The 20033-nt window shown below is 49.4% G+C and overlaps 1 protein-coding gene across 5 annotated transcripts in view; it reads right to left on the bottom strand.

Moving 5' to 3' along the window:
- Positions 1 to 20033, bottom strand: part of Mtss1 (MTSS1, I-BAR domain containing) — a 137328-nt gene that overhangs the window by 33390 nt on the left and 83905 nt on the right. For all 5 annotated transcript variants that reach the window (XM_026782454.1, XM_026782455.1, XM_005354568.3 and 2 more), the window contains exon 4: positions 368 to 452. In XM_026782454.1, the coding sequence (XP_026638255.1) occupies positions 368 to 452 (85 nt within the window). The remainder of the gene's footprint in view (positions 1 to 367; positions 453 to 20033) is intronic.

Below are 20033 nucleotides of genomic sequence, written 5' to 3'. Positions count from 1 at the left end.
GGTGCCTAATAACTGGGGTACTACTCCTCTTGGTGGCTCTGCCACCAGCACACGGGCCTGGGGCACAGGGCAGAAGGGCAGGCGTATCTCTCTCTTTCCCGAGGCTCCTGTGGGGAGCAGTATCCATCATCTCCACAGCTAGGGGGCGATGAGGAGAGCTGTGGGAGGCAGGGCAGGGGGGCATGGGCTGGACTAAGAGTCCACTGCAAGCCCAGCATGGCCTTATCCCAGCACAGAGCAGATTCCCAGCTCACTCAGTGACTGAGCAGCAGAACGGGGGTGTACGGCCTTAAACACTACCGGGAGAAGATGCCATGTCATTGCACCCCTCACCCTACCCGCTGTAATAGAGATGGATGCTCCTCACCTGGAGAACTGCCTCAGCTTGGCCTCGATGCTTCTGTGCCGCATGCACATCCTGGTGAGCGCCGAGCCAATCTCCCGGGTACCACCTGGAAAAGCAGAGGCAGCTCAGTTGAAGGACAGGGGAGGAGCAGGAATTCGATATTAAACACGAGCCAAGTCTCACCACACCGCTGTAGAACCTAGGCCACTACCTTCAGAACTTCTCTTTGTACGTGTGCACATACACACACATGTGCATCTGTGTAATGTGGCTCGTTTGCATAGCACCAAGACTAAGGTTACTCTTACTGTACTGTTTTCTATTCTTAAGTTTTCTTGTTCATTTTGTACTGTTGATCGTGAGTCAGAAATCAAACTTACAAAATCCTTACTGGGACCTGTAGTTTGGCAGGTACGTACGTCTCCAGGCTGAGACAGCAAGGGTTAAAGCCCTAGTGCCAAAGCCAGAGACCAGAATTCAACAGATGGTAGAGAAAGAATTCCTGGAGATCGCTGTCTGACACACGCTCACACAATAAAATATTATTTCTCTTGCCAGGTGGTGGTGCCGCACACCCTTAATCCCAGCACTTGGGAGGCAGAGGCAGGGGAATCTCTGTGAATTAGAAGACAGCCTGGTCTACAGAGTAAGTTTCAGGACAGCCACAACTACGCAAAGAAACTCTCTCTCAGAAAACAAAACAAAAAATTTTCCTATGAAAATACCATATATATAATATCTGACAAGGAAAGATTAAAGATTCCCCCACCCTGACCCTATCTGCCCAAATAACCCTCAAGGTTGTTTTGGAATAATTAAGGGCCTCTGGCTCATTATTTCAGGATGCTTGCAATTCTACAATAAAGCTACAGCAAAGCGAAGTCATGGAATATTTTTTAATTGGGCACTGGTGACCGAGATCTTTGAGTTCAGCGAATGTGGGAAGGAAGCTAAAGCATGGTTTGATTTTTCCCAAGATTCTTCTTGTTCCTTCCCTTCAGCCACACCCTTTCTAATTATTAGTTTTGAAGTTCTTCTGTTCCTCCCCGTTTTGGGAAAAATTATTGAATCAGTATTTGCTGGGACGTGTGGAGAACAAATTGTCACTTCAGATCATAACTCCATAAGGACCCTGGAGGGCGCAGTCACACACATTAGGAAAACACAAACATGTAACTTGTGAAACTGGGGGAAGTGTCAACTAAAGCAGTTTTCTAACCAACCAAACATTCAGACGAAAGCCACAGGAATTTATGGAGGGTTTAACTAAGTCACCAAGAAAAAAAACAAACAAACAAATCCCTCTTATTAAAAGGTATGGCATTATATGGGTTACATTTTTTTGTTTCGTCCTCTCCACAGAAATGTTTGTCTTTTGGTTCAGTTCCCCTCATTTTCCATTTTATTCCACAAGCTAAGAGCTCCCTACAAGCAAATAACAACAGCAACAAAAAAAAGTAGCTACCAATTAGCAAAGCTTCAGCTCCTGGGAAGCAGGAGCAAGTGGTCTGCCAGGAGTTCAAGGCCAGCTGGGGCTAATCCTTGTCTCAAAACTACGTAAATAAACAAGTGAGTCCCGCTCCCTTGAAGAGGACAGCAGATCCTTTAATCCACAGACCAGCCTGGTCTACACAGCAAACTCTAGACCTGCCAGGGCTACACAGTGAGACCCTTTCTCATCCACAACAACAATAATAATTCTGTACTTTATAGCACCCCAAAAAACTGCTTTCCCAGGGAGCTTGCCCAGTCCTCTCAGTTAGAACTTCTGACAATCTAGACTACGACACTTGTCAAGAGGCTGTCCTGTGTATTGTCAGTTAGCAACATCTTGGTCCGGTCTCACTCGGGGCCAACTGCAGGATCCCCTACTACATCCTCAGACTTGAGGATCTGAACATATCTCCAGCCAGTGACGTGTTTTTCCCTGACGAATAAAACTCACACTTTACCGCTAAACAGTGCTGTAAAACCTTGAGCAAGAAGCAATTGGAATCCCAGGGCTGGTTTGGCATTTAAATGACGCCTCTGGGGCCTGGGGTTGGTAGGAAGAGTGCTTGCCTAGCACGTAGGGAAGCCTTTGGGCTCCATGAGGCTTCCATAGTGGCAGACACCTGTAATCCTAGCACTCCAGAGATGGAGGCAGGAGGTTAAAAAACTCAAAGCCATTTTCAATGATATAGCAAATTCAAAGCCAGTGCAGGATATATGAGACTCTGTGTCCCGTCCCGTCCCCCCGTCCCCCCCCTCGCCACATCCACCACAATCAATCACCACCCCAAAACCCCATTTCCAGCACGTACATCTGAGAAAGTGTTTGTGCCTTCCCAGGGACCACCAGTAGAGGGCGCAATTCTCACGCCCTCCATTTGTCTTCCCATTCCATCCTCTGCTGGAGGCTTTAGGATTTTTATTGCTCATGAACAAAGGTGAGGAATGAGAACACTTTATCCCCAGGAAAAGGTTTCTTCTTCCTGTGCCTTCATCTGATTAAAAGTTAATAACATGGCCACACAAGGATATTGGCCCACTTATTCATTGCTGCTAGGAAGGTAGACTAAGGCCTTCCTGGAGGGAAAACGGTAGCAGTGATCAAGAAAGAACCTAAAAATAACGCTCTTTGACCCAGCAATTCTAATCCTAAGAATTTAACCTGAGGAAATAATTAAGAAAAATGGCTAATCCTCACCTATGAGGACAATGATTAAAATGTTTACATCAAAAAATCCCATACAATGATCTAGTTAAATGAACCATAAGGCATAGACACCCAACTGAATAGGACACAGCTGTTTAGAAACAGAATCATGTATCACTCGGTGCTGCTCCGAATGTTTAGGTATTGGCTTAAGTACTTTTCGTATATTGAATCATTCATCCTCACAATATTCCGAGATGTACTGATAATGTCGCCATGCCCTTTGCACGGGCAGGAGAAAGAAGTACTGTAAGCGTCTGTCCAAGGTTACAGGATCAGAAAATGACACTCGAACCAAGCTGAATCTTTTGGGTTTGTGCATTCAGCCACACTCAACTACGTGACACTTTACATAGACAAAAAAGATAGGAAGGGGCAGAGTCCAGTGGAAGCCCAGCTTCCTCATTTACCCACTAGCAAGAGTGGAAAGGTTTTGTTCAGCTAGCTCTCAAAGTTTGCTTCTTGTGTCTAGAACTGTAATGGGTGCCTGAATGGCTAGAATCTGTCCTGGCAAAGCCAGTGCAGACAGCCAGGAGTTGGGGGTCTACTCTGGACCCCCACTTCCATCTCCTTGAGGTAGAATTAGAGGCTGGAAAACATCATGACCAAGTCCAGTCCTTCCACCCCGTCCGTTTTTTTCTGTCCTATTATTTCAGTGCCTTCCCAATATTTTCCATATTTATTTCATCCCCAGGGCCTTCTGGGGGCAGCCGAGTTCTCGGCCGACTGCTACCAAGCAGTTTCTGAACATACTGCCTGTGCCCCACCCCTGTGCCCCTGCACAGGAAGCCCCGGAGAGGACAGGAAATGAAGGAACCTAATGAAGACTTCCTACCAGCAGTATCACTGTACCTGGCGTGGGGGCAGGAGGCAGAGGACAATCCCTGTGGACCCTGGGACCCAGGGCTGGAACTCGCTGGTCCCAGCATTATGGGTCACCCTAAAAATAGATCTATCTGTGGAAGAGCTTAGCAACAGCTGATGCTTTTCTGACCTCTGCTAGGACTTTAAAAAAAGAAAAAAGAAAACACTCAGCAGGTTTGAATTGGAGGAAACTGGCTGGGGCTACAAAGAAAGAGAGGACGTCTGGAAGTGGTCCAATGTGACAATGGGAGTATTTATGGAACCACAAATGGCTGGTGTAGGCACCTGGCCTCCTGCAGGGTGGATGAGCCGCTTCCTCCTCAAATGAGTGAGTATTTATCATTTGAAGGCTGGACCAACAATCTGTTTGTTTTTTCTTTTTGTGTGTGAGGCTGACATCAAGAACCTTCCACAATTTGTTCTCTTCATTATTTTTTAAATTACTCTTTGAGTTACGGTCTCTTGCTGAAGTAGCTCACCAACTGGGTTAGGCTGGCCAGCCAGGGAGCCCGAGGGCTGTTCGCATCTTCTCAAGATGACAGGCATGTGCCACCATACCCAGCATTTTTACATGGGTTTGGGGGGGCTGAACTCAGGTCCCAGCTTGCATGGCAAGCACTTCACTGACTTAATGAATACATTTTTACTGCAAAACGTTGAAAATAAATGTAAGATAATCTTAGGAAAGGCCTAGACAGAGTTTGGAATCCATGTCAAAAGTGACGCACTCCTGTGACATTGAGGCTGGGAAGGCAGAGGGTCCTAGAGCTGGGTGGCTAGCCAGTTGAGGCAAGCAATGAACGCCCGGCTCAGTAAGAAACCCAATCTCTAATCAATTAATTAATTAATTAATAATGAGCAGAGAAGCGACTGAGAAAGAAACCCAACATTGATCTCCGGTCCCCACACAGTTTTACATGCTGTGCACCCATACACATGCACGGCACAGATGTATGCGTGTGCGTACACACGCACTCACGCTTCCCAGCAACCTAGGAGAAAGGCACCTTCCTCACACCCCAGCAGGGCTTGCTAACAGGCCACACAGCAGCTAAGCAGAACAGGCAATACCTCAACCCTGCTTTGTCTGACTGCTCTCTGGAAGACTTCTTCCTGCTATGACAAGCTGCAGACGTCCCCGACTGAGGACAAAGAGGAGCATTTCACGCCACAAACAGAATACAAATTGTTTCACGACTGCTTCTCGGAGGGTGGGAAGGAAACTGAGAGGCAAAGGCCAGGGAGCCACTGTTCCTTCCTCCAAACAGTAGCCCGGGTGGACAAATCCTCCCACTGCCACTGGGAAGGCGGTGTCTATCAAGTGGCATTGTCACACCCCGCCAAGCTGCCTCATTTGCAGGCGCCTCCACCTCCCAGCACAGCAGGGGCTGCATGGGCAGGTGGCCTGGGCCTGCCCTGTGGGCAGGTGGCAGGCTAGGACCGAAAGCTGTTTTGTCAGGCTGGATTCTGCAGTAGGGCAGGAAAGAGCTGAAGAACAGATTCAAGGTTTGCTCTGGCCGCAGCGCGAGGGTGGAGTGAGTTACTGAGTGTTTTGACTGGCCTGCCAAGGGCTCACGCTGGAAAGCTCACGGAGCCTGGGGTTACCGCTAGACAGTAGAATAGTCTCTGGAACCTCCCAGGAGCAGAGCACAGGACGAGACAGTTTCTTAGACGCTCTCCCATCCTTGCAAAATCCTTGGGTGATCTATAGGGCCCATGGCCCCAGAACTTCCATACTCACAAAGCTCGAACCCCACTAATAGCCTGCCATCTCCTGAGCTAAGCTGGGGGATAAACCAGGAAAGAATGAGGAGCTCTGAAGTCAGTCAACAATACAGCTTCGGAGCAAGGGCTCCACCCCCCCCCCATTAGGGGGGGTCACATGGCATTGGTAAGGGTCTGACTAGTTTCAACACAGATGCTGACATTGTATTTAAAAAACAAAAAGCAGTATACGGCCTACTACTGATTCAGTGTTATTTTGACTCTCTCACACCCTAACATGAGCTATCATTTCTAATTTGTGTCTCTTATAAAACATCCTGAGTAATCTAAATTTTTGTACTTTTTTGTTTCCCCTATGTGTGCGCGCATGCATGCACAACTGAACCCAGGGCCCTGGTGCATGCTTTTCAAGCCCTCCGTCATGGGCCCCACCCCTAGCCCTATCAGCCCCTTTAACCACTGCCTCGTCCATACTTTGGTGATGACTGTTTCTGAAAGAAACTTGCTTTAATCACATCTTTTTAAACAGTCCACTCATTTTGCAGAAGAAACAAATCTTGATCTTTACACCATATTCCCAAGACTTATCTACCTCGTATCTACAACAGCCGTTCAACCGGTCTGTACAGGTTTGGGAGTTTAGGACTCTTCGTTAAGCCTGAAACTCAGGTGGGACACACCAGCGAAGATCCCAAGTACACAGAAGGCAGCGATGGTATATTGTACAGGGAAAATAAGGCACAATGGCTACATCCAGGGGCCAGTTATGCAGAGCGCTGCTGAAACAATAACCACCAGGTCCTCGGAAGGAGGAAGACAGGACAATTAGCTTTGGTCAGGCTGCCGTGGAGCCATTATAAGGCACTAGCCGACCTGCAAGCAGCCTCTCTCCTCCTGCTTGTAATAGTATTCTTCTCTAGGGAGTTGGTAAACCTGGGCAAGGAAGGAAACCAACAGCACCAGGTTGGTTTCCATGAATGCCAGAAACATGCCTTCACGTCACCCACCTCCAACAGCACCTGCTGGGAACTGAGAAAGACGCCCTGTGCACCCAGTGACACCCAAGCACCCAGAGAGAGCCTGGCAGCACCCAAAGCAAGGGCAGCCGACTCCAGACCACCCTGAGCCTGCTGCCCCACCCTCTAACCCCTGGACCTCCTTGGCTCTTCGTTTCTATTGCAGAGCTCCACACCATCACATCACCAGCTTCCGTGCAGCCAGGAAGGGAAGGGAAAGCTCCTACTGAAATGAATGCTGGGGCTGTTGTGGGACGCACAGGCCCTCCAGGCCCAATTCTGCAACGGCCTGGCAGGCTGTAATGTTTTGATCTCTCTCACACACAAGCGCCCATTCTCAGGGAGCACCGAAGACTCAAAATGTCAGGTGTCTTTTCACCTTGGCAGTGGCTGGAGGCTTGCCCAGTGCTGCACCGCAGAAGCTGCCTCAGTATGCACCAGCTGCCGCTCTGGCTGGGCAGGCAGAGCATGGCTGCATATACCATCTGCCACCGGAGGGGATGCCTGGAGGCCAGCCCTCGCCTTGGCTGAAGCAGGTGTGAGCACACACATGTGCCGCTCTCACACACGCATGTGTTCACAAACTCATGCAAAGAGTGAAGCATCCATCAGACTTGACCGTGAATATGGGTGTACTCTCCTCCTCCAGGTCCCCTCATCTCTTTTGGGTGTCTTTCACCAACGGGAGAAGGTTTCTGGTAGAGAGAGCCAATGGTACCACAGAACGGCATCCCGAGGGTGAGTCTGAATTCTAACAGCAGAAGAGGGCAGTTTCGGTTCCCATGCCTGCAAAGGTGTAATGGCAACACTCCAGCAAGCAAACAGCATGCTTTGCTTACAGGCTGAGCACAAAGAACACAATCTAAAGGCAGTAGGAGAATAGCTAGACACAGATCAAACAATGGCTCTCTAAAGGATACTTCAGTACTCCAGACAAAGAGCCCAGCCAGATTTCAGCTATGGTAGGCACACCTGCACCTCTGATGGCCTCCAAACCAGGCTAGATAACCCCTCTCCCAAGCAGAAGTCAGTGTGACCATGAAACAGCATTCCTACACTCTGTCACTGTTTAGGAAATGTACCTGAGATCAGTTATGTGCTGTGATGTGAAACAGCCCCTACGCTAACAACAAAGACCCCATTCCTACAGATTGACGGATTTTCACAGTGATGGAGTTTCACAGTGACTTTGAAAGCGGGAGGTGCCACCTTACAGACAAGCAGCTGCTTGCCACCCCAGCATCACACTCCTGCCCGGGATTGCGGGGCAGCTCCTGGTGTCCGGAGGAGTCCTCCTTGCTGCAGTTTCTCCCACTCAGGGAAACTGCTGTGTGTTCTCCAGAGGCCCTTGCCTGGTTTCCTGTGATAGGACGAGTTTTCATCTAGGGTCAAGGTGTGCACTCAGAGTAACAAGCCATGTTTCCTCTGGATTCATCTGCACTTTGCTTTTTAGCCTGGGGATGACCAGGTGCAAAGCTGGGAGAAGATGGGTCCACAGACATCCTTGACTCAAAAGAGTAGAAAGAGCGCCAGTTTCTAGTGGTCCAGATTATCATACAGACCCTATACCTTAGACTAGGCTGCCCTCAGGAGCAGCAGCCAGACAGGAGTCATTGCAGAGTACCCAGTGTCCATGCCAGCCCTGACAACGGAGTAAAAACTGTCCAAGCTCTTCCCTATGCACTGCTATAGCCTAGGATGTTCCTGTAACAGATTCAAGGAAATGAGCACATAAGCCTCAAGAGTATGTCTTTAACTTACAGAGGAAGGCTCCTTAGGTCAAAACTAAATCTTAAAACAGGTTTTCAAAAATAAACTGTACCAGCCCCTCACAAAGGAACCGCCACTTCCTGTTGACCACAATGGTGATTCTAGGGAGTAGCTTTAACTTCAAGGAAGAAAGACACATGTGGAATTTCCCTTTTTTTATTTTAAAACTGTTATTCAGCAACTGTACATAGCTGGGTGCGGATGGGGAACCCAGCTGGTGTTTAGGGGACAGCTAATACTGTGCGTTCAGCAAATTCTAGGTGTTAGGTCGATGCAAATAATTCCAATCAGACCAAATTAGAGCACGTTTAATAAATGCAGCACTCCCTGGTGGTTGGGAGCATGGCGAGGGAGAGAGAGACCCCGGGGAGGGGTCAGCACTTGGTGGGCTTTTCCAGAGGTGAAATCTGAGTCCAGACCAAGACAACTCCCAGAGGGAGGGGTCTTGAGATGGAGCTTTCTGCTCCACTGGTGCCCCAAGAATGAATGCCAGGGGCTGGGGTGACATTTCCCATCACCAGGGAGGGTCAGTGTCCCCTTTCTTGACGACACCGTGGTGCCCCCACACAGGCTGGAAGAACGTGCAAGCTGTTATCAGATGACGATTATTCAGCTGGTCCCCCCACTTCTCGGTGTCTCCCACTTCACAACTTTTCAGAAAACAAAACCACACAGTCCCACCGCCATCTGGTGCCTTCAGACCAATATGCACGAGATTTTGGCATGCGTGGTACTGGCAGCCACAAAGACCAGTATTCCACTTTGTCGCTGTTCAAAGGCAAAGCGAGAATGGTATTACGGAAACATGAACCACGGACACATTCACAGTATGGAAAACCAGGATAGGAGCAAGCATGGTCACGTGGGTCTGCCTTCCCAGAGTATAGCCCCTCTGAGGACGTCACCCAGGAAGTACTGCAGGCTCCCTGACATTTGCAACCATGAACCCCCACTGCCGTGGCCAGCCTCTGCCATGTGGGAACAGAACGAGGCTCCTTCTGGAGCCAGGCGAGGGAGACTGGAGGACACCAGCTCAGCCAGTGAAGCCGACGTGGCCTGATGTAGGAACCACATGTCATTTTCTTAGCTGCCAAACTGTAACTGTCGGGGAGGCTCACAGTAGCCAGCTCTGGGTTTTCTTCCCAGGCAGCCTTCATGGCAAGTCAGATCAGATGAATCACTGAGAAGGTAGCTGGAAGATGTGTGAACAAAATGGGAGTGCAGATCAGTGAAGAGCTCACACACCCACATCCCGCGACAACATGGGCCCCCTTGAGCCCGCCAACATCAGACCCCATTCATGTGCTCCTAGCTAAAAGCAACTCTCCTCGCTTAAGGGGCCTCTGCATATCCATGAACCAGGCTGGGACTGTAAGCTTTTGCCACGCCTCTCCTAGTGCTTGCAATGTAACAAGTTCTGGCAAAAACACCTCAGCTACTATTCTAAAAAACAGCACTCTAGTAGATGTTGGTAGGAACTCTAGTAGTAGTTGGTAGGAACACTTGCGTAAGCAAGAGGTCCCGAGTTCGACTCTCTGCTGCCCACATTTGAAAAAGCCAGGCATGGCTGTGGATGCCTACAACTCTAGCACTGGAGGGCACACAGAGGGAGGTGCCAAGGGCTCACTGGCTCACTTGTCAACATGGTGAGCTTCAGGCTCACTGAGACACTTAGAGCATCTGATGCAGGCACCCAATGCCCTCCTCAAGTATACCCAACACAAGTACGCACAAACCTAAAGTAATATTAATACAAATAAAAACCCAACTGTACTCCTTGTGGCTACCACAGGCTGCAGCTGACATTGGCCTCACGTTGCCGAGGCTGACAATGGTGCGGAGAGGCTGAAGGAAAACTAACTCCAACTCTGGCTCATCAGAGGGCCTGGCTGTCACCACTCAGCACAGCAAACACGCGGGATGCACCGGCAGGAGAAAGTAGCACCGAGTGTCCCAACATCCCGCCTCCCCTCTCTCTCTCTTCCAATGCCAGGGCTGAAAACCAATTTCAGTTTCCAGTTCCCAAGATGAGTCCCGAGGTCAAGAGGAAATCCGAAAAGGAGCCTGGGGATTCCGAAAAGCCTCCCTGATGCTCATGCTAACTAATACATTCCATCTTTTGCTTTAGAACAGTATCAGACCTGGACACACATGCACACATGAAGAAAAATGATAAAAATAAAAATCCTTTAAAATGTTTTTGGTAAGAGCTTACAAAGTTTAAGGTGGGTCCACCCGCAGAGGCTAGAAAAATTCAATCTTCAGTTCCCAAAATGTCTCTCACCCCACCTGGTTCCCACAACCATGGAGCACAGTTATGGGGGGCACAGTCAGAGGCTGGTCCTTTTTTAATGACCCACATCCGCCCTTCCTCTTCTGCCTCTCCTTCCTCTTGCATTCTTCCCCTCACGCCCACTCAGCAACCTGCTCTCCTAACAGGATACAAAGATAACAACTAGCCGGAGTGATCTGAAGCCATTCACTGCTCTGCCATCAATTACAGGACAGGAAGCTGCCAGAGGCAGGGAACTGAGGGGGATACAGGCTGGCCTGGCATCCAGAGGGGAATTGCTAACACAAATGGTCTGCTGCTCTGTCAAGGTCATGGCCTGATCCCCAGGGACCAGCTGGGTTTGATTTATGGCCCCTGAGTGGTGTATGGAGTAGCTGCCAAGAGCTGAGCTGTCAGGGAGTCTGACTGCTTCCTGTCTCAAACCCCGGGGAAAGATTAGGACCTAGACCAAAAAAAGAAAAAAAAAAAGAAAAAAAAATCAGTTTACCTGGATTGACTGTTTAAGTTAAACCCAGACAAAAGTGGGGTTGACAAATGAGTTTTATGCCTTGGGTTAATTATCATCAGGTAGTAAGGTTGCATCTGGGCCCAGTGAAAAAGAGAAGTTTAGGTGGTTGGCAGGGCCAGCACAAATGCAGGAACAGTATAAGGCTGCGTCCCTGGGCTTTCAACTCTATCCCTAAAGTCACAGAACAGTATTAAAGACTTCAATATGCAGAAAGATTACCATTCCTCGGGGGCCCGCCTGGGGAGGGCATGAGGGTCAGCATTTCTAACCAGCTCCCCCAAAGATGGCAACTTGTGCCCAGACCACACCCACACTGTGACGGGAAGAGGGCAGAGCATTTATTTCATCCGTCAATGCGCCTTGCCCGTCCTGAGAACACCAAAGACCCTCCAGGTGAACGCTGGTGGATCTGATGTCCCAGATATGTCGTAGAAACACAGCAAACGTGACTCATCACCAGGCTGTGATCCATAAGACAACAGGTTGGCTGCTGGGGTGGGGCTCCTGCCTTAGCCCCGCTCCCCCACTTTAGGGTCCCCTTCCAAACAAGACTCTTCCTCTGAGCCGGTGTCCCCCTACCAATGGGTGAAATTACAGTTGGTCTAGAGAAAACAAGTTTGAGGTACCAGATATGCCTGGTGGCAAAGCGGTCCAATGGAAGGCGGGCACTGAACAGGAAAGGTCTGTTGGCCTCCAGGCCCCGCCCCCGTTCTCATTTCAGTGGTCTTTAAAGTGATGACGAAGGGGCTTTTCTCTCCTGCCTCGCAGAGGATTAGGGTGGCCAGAAGGCCGCCGGCACTTCCGCATCATGTGAAAGGAGGGAGGGCGGGGGCACTGTAACTTTCCTTGTCGCTATAATCAACAAGCATCTCAGAGATGCAGCGTAAGGGAGGAAGGACTTGATTTGGTTCACAGCCGTCGAGGCAAGGACGGAGGCAGAGGATGAATGCCAGTGTTCAGCTCACTCTTCTTCTTTCCCTCTGACAGTTAGGGGGAATCTTCTCACCGCAATTCAGCTAGTCCAGAAAACCCTCACAGTCGCGCCCAGAGACTCCTCTCCCAGGTGATTCTAGGTCCCATCAGGCTGACAATACTGTCATGAGAGGAAAGGGTGGATTCCCGAGACGAGGACGGTGGCTGGTCGGCCTCCTCCTTCCTCTGAGTATGTGTATACTGTAACATTTCCCATGTTGCCCTGGGCCCGTGCCCTCCATCACACGGTGACCTCCTATGGAGAACAACTACCTCCACGCCATCCTTGAATTCTGAGTGTCTGGGATGAAGGCTCAATAGGGTATTATGCAGATGAAGGAGTGTGAGGGGTGGGGAAATGAGCTCCACGGAAAACAGGTGTCCCCAACGTTTTGGCAGCTCGAATACATGTGAGCTACTGGAGAAAGCAACAAATACAGGTTAGGCTCACCCAAGAGGTCCTTTCGTCTGCTTGTGGGCAGACCAGGGGAGAAAGGATTTTCAAGACCCTAATGTTGCCAGCTCTGCCTCTGAGAGTCAAGGTCATGGTAAATGTGCACGCGCCTAACAGCTAATCTAATTATAGACACTTGATACAGGCTATTCGGCCTGCCTTTCAAATAAAGTTAAGGATTTACACACCCACGAAGAGCAAAGTAATAACAAGATATGAATAACAGTTCTTCCTAAAAGAGCAAGCATCAGAGAAAAATGGGGGCAGAGAATCCAGTCTTTTGAAGACATGAAGCTGACAGAGACTTCAAAGTGCCCCCCCAAAAGGATAGAACCAGGCCCATTAAAATGTTCCCGATAAGAAGAACTTATTTTTTGAGAAGAAAATTACCAACAACCCCGGGAAGAAGTGTCAAGTCTCCTTCCATGCTATTAGAAAGGCTGCCCGGGAGCAGATCTGTTGCCATGACAACAACTGCTTGCCAGAGGGTAAGGATGGACAAGGGACCTACCAAATGGTATTCTCAACAATGAGCCTGCCATTTCTCGCAGCCACTCTGGAAAGAACCTTCAGCATCTAGAGCTGGAGTAGCCAACAGCTGGGTGAGGCTGCTATAGCATGACATCAGAATTTCTTCTTCAGCATCCTTGGCTCAGATGAAACATCACCAGCTGCGGGCTTATTCCCAGGCATGGCGATTGAGGACAAAAGGGAGATGTCAAGAGATGGAAAGGTAGGTGGAGCTCCAGGGCTCACTAGCTAGCCAGACTAGCCTGGACTGTGAGCTCCAGATTCAGAGGGAGAACCTATCTTAGGGAAATAAGGTGGATAGCAATAGAGAAGGGCACTTGACACGAACTTCTGGCCTCCACATGCACAGGTAAGTGCACTTGTGCACATGTACACATGCACACAGTGGAAGGTCTAGTTTCCACAGCAACCCACTGGGTTCTAACTATCCACACAGACTAAGGACTTCACTGCTGTCATGGCTACTCAGAAGAGAAACAGCCCCAAGTCACTTGCGGTATCCTGTGAACCAAAAAGAAAGATAGATGGGCAAACAATGTGATTGTGTCCCTTTTATCTACATGTGACAGAGCACACAGATGTGCACACGCACACACACACACAGCTCCAGAGACCCAGCAGCTCAGAGCCTATGGCATGACAATCACTTCTGCAGAGTCTCAGAGGTGGCATCTCTGATAACCATTCAGCTTTAATAAGGAGGTAGATAGAGGCTTCTGATGAAGCCTTAAAGATGAGGACATTCTCTGAGTGGAATAAGATGCTCACGAAGGGACAAATGCTATACCGTGTGTGTTCTGCGTATGTGAGCCATGCAGAATCATCAGATCCACAGAATCAGAAAGAAGAACAGTGGCTACCAGGGCCAGTGGGAGGGGGATGAGGCATACTGGGAGCAGAGTTTTGATTCTGCAAGAAGAAAAGTTCTGGAAGTGTGTGGCTCACCATCAAACACTTCTGACTGGATGGTGGGGATGGGCAAACGTGTAAATTTAACCATATGTACAGCTGCAATTAAAAATTAAATGTTAAAACCTTAAATAATCCCAGTGATGTCAACATAGATTTGGTTTCTACTCTGGGGGCCGCTATGAAGAGAAGCTGAGTGGAGGACAAGAAGGGGCCTTCTCCCTCCCGGTCTGGTCAGCCCTGGGACCTAATATTCAGAGTTGTAGGATGATGTGGAACTCCCTTCTGTATGCTATTAATATGCTTTATTACCACTGGTTAACAAAGAATCTGTTTTGGCCTATGACAGGGCAGAATATAGCTAGGTGGGGAAACTAAACTGAATACTGGGAGAAAGGTGGAGTTAGGCAGGCGCCACGTAGCCACCCAAGAAACAAGATGTGAGGTAATAAGCCAAGAGCGTCGTGGCAGAATATAAAATAACAGAAATGGGTTAATTTAAGAAGTAAGAGCTAGCTAGGAATAGGCCTGAGCCATTGGCCAAATGTTGCAATTAATATAGTTGCAATTAATATAGTTTCTGTGTGATTATTCAAGTCTGGGTGGCTGGGACCAAAGCGCAGTCTCCATTTACAGTAGGAGGATCTACTGACATTGGCCCTTCCAGTGTTCCAGATGCTTAGGCGAGCTGGTTCCAGGGCCTCAACCCTGGGCCTTTCCATACTCCATGGACTCTTACTCTCCTCTGCCACCAACAGAAGTCATAGCACCAAGGTCTTCAGGGTCCAATGTCACACCTGCCCCCATCATGCAGCTCATCTGTCACTGTGAGATCCCTGTGACAGAGCCTGCGACGGTTTGCTGCTCTGCTGTGGATGCTGGAGGAGGAACACGGGCTCCGGTATCTGATCGCTGTGTTTCTTGTTGGTGGTGCTTCTGTGGCTGTTGTCAGTCTCCTGTTCAGGCAGCAAAAACATCCCATCTGCTTCGCTTTTCACTGCCTAAGCCCAGCCCACCAATATGTTTCGATGCCTTCCGACATCCTGCCCTTAGCAGGATGATGTGACTAGATCTCAGCATGTCGATGCCAGGCATGGAAGGGACAGGGGCAATATGGCCCCCGCTGCCATTTGTCAGAAGTCCAGGTACAAAGGAGCATCCTATAATATCACGGACATTAAGATGGAAGGGGAACACAGGCACAGAGAGAGGAACAGGACAGTCTGAGTGCCCTGCCATCCTTCCACGATGTCCCTTCTGAGTCCGAAGGGATTTCTGCAGTTACAACTGACCACCAGCGATAGGATCCGGGCTAGAAGTAAGCCCTTCTCAATGCACTCCTTGAGCAAGTATACACTTAGCTGTTGAAAAGAAATCTTGATTGCTTTGTCACTTTGTGAGAACAGGGATCGGTTAGCAAACAATCAGATGAACCAGCAGAAATCTATGCCTAAGGACGTGCATTTCTGCTGACCTCTGGTCCAAAGCAAATCCTAACATTTCCCAATCGGGATTATGTAAGCACACAGCTAAGCAACAGCTGGAAAGGCTGTCTGGTCCGAGTGTAGGCAGGATGGCTGCCTCTGCCCCGCAGGGCAAGTCAGGCTCCATGAGCACAGTGAAGCTCTTCCCACAGTCATTCCCAAAACACCAGGGACAGGAAAGTGATCTTCAGGCAGGCTGGCAGCCAGTAAAGGAAACCAGGAGCAGTTTCAAGGGGTGGGGTCTCACTGCCTCTGCTCTTTCATCCCACAGATCAAGTCCCCACCAAAGAGCCCCTAGGTCCCAGGGGTTCTGCGTTCAAACCCTTGGCAAGTCAATAATCATTCACTAAATGCAGTAACCTCAATTATCCCAGCCAGCCAATTACAAAAGAAATACAAAGTACAACTCTCCCCCTTCTTATGGAGACCTATGCTAGCTTGGAAAGTTCTGGAATAGTCATCTGGGTATTGCAGAAGAGATCTCATCTAAACCAGAAATCTTCAAGAGAGTAATGCTTTAAACAGGTTTTGATGTGAGGTGAAAGGAGAGGCTCCATACAGCCTGTGATCCCCCACCCCAAGGCCCTGGGGGCTACCCAAGATCCCTAGACAGACATACCCAGCAAAGCCTCTAAATACCTGAGCTGGCCAGAAGTTTATTTTATTTATTTTTTTTTTAATTTTTTATTTTTTGGTTTTTTTCGAGACAGGGTTTCACTGTGGCTTTGGAGCCTGTCCTGGAACTAGCTCTTGTAGACCAGGCTGGTCTCGAACTCACAGAGATCCGCCTGCCTCTGCCTCCCGAGTGCTGGGATTAAAGGCGTGCGCCACCATCGCCCGGCTGGCCAGAAGTTTAGAGACCTCAAAGGCCTGAGAAGCCATGTGGCACCTGGGGAGTAAGAGACTAGGACTTGAGCCCTGACAAGCAGACAGATCAGATCAGGAAAGCGGTATAAAGAAAGCAGACATGTAAAGGAGATGGCAAACGTTAGTCGGCTTCACCCTCCTGACCTGAGAAAAGTCCTTGCAGCTTTATCATTACGTTATACTCATTTTCTCGGCGGCAAGCTACACCAAGCAATCTGGATACACTAGTTCGATGATTATGACAAATCCTATGGGGGACGAACGTTCCCCATTACAAGGAAGACAATCAGGTAGAGAGACAGTAGTGTGGTCCTTCCCGTGGTCCTGAATAGTTTCTCGGTCTGGTATAAAGCATTCTGACAAGATACCCCTTCTGTACAGACCAGACCTGAACTCTCCCTAAAGCAGAATTCTCAACAGTCTTAGCCACCCTCGTCACACAGTTACCCTGGCAAAGAGATGGGCTTTTCAATGGGAGCCTTTATTTCCAAAGCCCATGGGTCAGACCTCCTGCTGGCTAACTTAAGTTGGAGCAGCTGCTGTTGGCCTCTATGGCAGCCACCACCCTCCATGTAGCCACTACGCATACAGCAAAGTGCTCCTAATGCATGCCCTTCTCACGTGACTTCTGGCATGCATTCCTGCCCTGCGTGAACACTGGCCACGTGGCTCAACACTATATCACACAACTGATTTCCACTGTCCACACTGTTTGCATGACTGACAATTGACCAAACTGAGGCTTGGGCAGGTGGCAGAGGAGGTGTGGGGAGTTGCTTGCGTGTCACACTTGCCTTTCCTGCACCATGGCTGAGCAGTGATGATTAAAAGAGGTCTAGGAATCCAAAGCTGTTTCTTTCCACCTAAAAAACGATGCCAAGTCTGGAGTTCTTCACGTGTGCCTCCCCCACGGGGGCCCGCGGTCTGTTAACAAAGCTGCCTGCTTGTACTCAGCGAGGCAAGCACAAGAGGAGCCATTCCAGACATGAGACAAGAAAGGAGAAGACAAACAGTAACATCATCCGCTAACGAGCTCACTGATGTATGGGTTCGGAGGAACAAAGGGAGCAGATGCCGCACCCGTCAGCCTTAATGACGTTCGCACACCCTCAGCGACTCTACAGTCGGTATGTGGCAGTTGAGGGTACGACGATCTGAAGATGAAGGGCTTCGCTCCAAATGATGAAGACAGATGTTTGCTAAGTGTGCTTTTCTCATTTTCTTTGTACGTGCTTAACGGGGGTAATATTGGTGCAGGATAGGTTTCACCCCAATTTCATGGGGTAGGCATCTACTGAAGTTGACAGACAACAGGGCGGAGCTGCGAAATGCTCTTCGAAGCTGGCACCTGAGTCTTCGCAGGAAACAAAGTTATCATAAACTGTGAACGCGCCGCAGCACCCTGCACGTCAGTTTCCTGGACGCTCTTGTCTCCCTTGTCCTCCTCTAGACGACTGGAATGCACCGCCCCGCTGGAGAGGACCTTGTCTCTTTTGCTGGCTTGCAAAGGGCTTGTGGGGTGCCACCCAGACTGAGCAGCACTCCTGAACTCTGCCTTAGAGGCCTTACTCCATCTGAGCCAGACCTCTGGGCTCCATGTCACCCAAGGGCTGCCTGCTGCCTGCTGCCTCTATTCTCTTTTCTCTGCTGCTAGGACCAGGCTTCAGGCGGGCGGGGCCTCCCATTCTTTGTATAGTGCCTGGCACGGAACAGCGCTCAGAAAATATTTGCTGAGTGTTGGGGAAAAAAGAAGGAACAAATCACTAGGAAAGATGGGGAGAGGAAGCCCGAGGCCAAGGGAATGCCACAGATTTACACAAAATAGAGTCGTCTTGGCTTTCCAGACTTCTTTCTGCTGTTTAGTAGCTTTTGACATCCTTTGCTGACTGGCTGATAGTCACCGATTCTGACTTCCAGAACGGAGGGCCCCTAGCTCACGTGGCCTCACAGCCACACCACGCTGGAAAGACATATCTGGTCCAGGATGAGTCATACACATGCTATCACTCTGTCTCCGGGGGTCGCTTCCCTTTGAAAGGCCATAAGCTTCGGGCTTGCTTTCCAGAAGGACAGCAGGACCCAGGTGACAGCAGCACCCTTCCCACCGCTTGGCTGTGTCCCCCGTTCCTCGCCTCCAACACATGCAAAGACACTTAGGGATGGGGATGTGGCCCCTACCCAAGATGTCCCTGTTGTCTTTGACAAACGTTGCTTCCCTCTATAAAACCTGAGGTATTCGAAGAGGGCAGTAGAGTAACTGTAAATCCCAACGATGCTGAGTAAGGTCATGGTATGTAGGAGACGCACCGTGATTTGTACCCAGTCTCTGACCCACATAAACCCCACTAGGTTTTTGTGTTAGGCCTGCATACCTACTGGCCTCAATTCTGTCCTCCTGAAACACAGACCCAGTGGTTCTGAGAGGAGACTGGGCCAGTCACCAAAAAAGCAAGGGTCAGGATCTATGAGCTTCCTGGAGAAACTGAGCAAGAGTCCCCATCTGCATCTGAGGAAAGAGAAGAGTCGGTGAGGATGGCTATGCTGTTGACAGCACCATCAGACTAAAGAAGAAAGCAACCCAGCATTTCAAAAGACCTTTGGTTCTTCCTGTACGAAAAAATGAAAACTTAAAGTGGAATACATAAAGCCTTGAAGTTCAAACACAAATAAATAAAAGCTGAATCCCAAAATTCCATTGTTCCTGGAGCTCTGAAAGATCAAGGAATTCTAGCTAGAAAGGCCTAACGCAGTGAGTGGTTCAAGGTACACGCCAACCAGACTCCAACCCTCCCTTCTGGGGAACGAAAACTCTGGAGGGTCCGCGGGTAGAAGGACAGCCTCTTATCACCTGGAACCCTCACCAGCCAGGCTTCTTCCACCAGCAAGTCCTTCCCACTCCCCACCCAAACCCACAAAGCAAGGGAAACAATAAAGCCACAGCCATTCGCCCCTGGGACTCTGACCTTTAAATGTTTAACTGAGGACAGACTTAAGTGCTGGATAAAAAAGTAGGTGATGAGTTTCTACGGGAGTTACAACAGCCCCTCAGTGAGCCAATTCAACTAACTACTGAATTAACAGGCCTTAGGTCCTGTTTGAGATGTCATGGAGACAAGCTGATGAGCCCCAGCCAAGCTCTCAAGTCAAGGCAAAAGACTCCCACTTCTCAGAGGGGAAGAACAGCTTTGGGAGGACCGGACTTTAAAAGTCACCCAGCCTGATGGGGATGGCCGTGGCTCTCCAATCACCTGCAAGCTGAGGCCTTGAACTCATGGGACTATTCTGGTCACTTTCCCACAAAAAGTCCTGACTAGCCTTGGAGGGGTCAGAAAGAGTCTCAAGTACATTTGACCAGCGGGCATCAGGGCTGGAATCGCCGTGTCCTCTCAGATAGCATGCCACTGGGTGCTGGCTCTCCTCTCTCAGCTAAGACAATCCTCCTCGACCAGTGATGAGGAAACGGTGGCATCTATGCACACATGTAACTATAGGAGATGCTGGATAGGTCAGCTGGTATAGCTATAGTAATCATCTCATATCTAGGGAAGCTTTCTGCTGTGCACTTTAGGGGTGTGTGTGTGTGTGTGTGTGTGTGT

The sequence above is a fragment of the Microtus ochrogaster genome, chromosome 15 (genome assembly GCF_000317375.1).
Source record: "Microtus ochrogaster isolate Prairie Vole_2 chromosome 15, MicOch1.0, whole genome shotgun sequence".
In the NCBI taxonomy this organism is placed as follows: domain Eukaryota; kingdom Metazoa; phylum Chordata; class Mammalia; order Rodentia; family Cricetidae; genus Microtus; species Microtus ochrogaster.
Note: the sequence above shows the minus strand (reverse complement) of the source record. Positions and strands in the feature narration are given on the sequence as shown.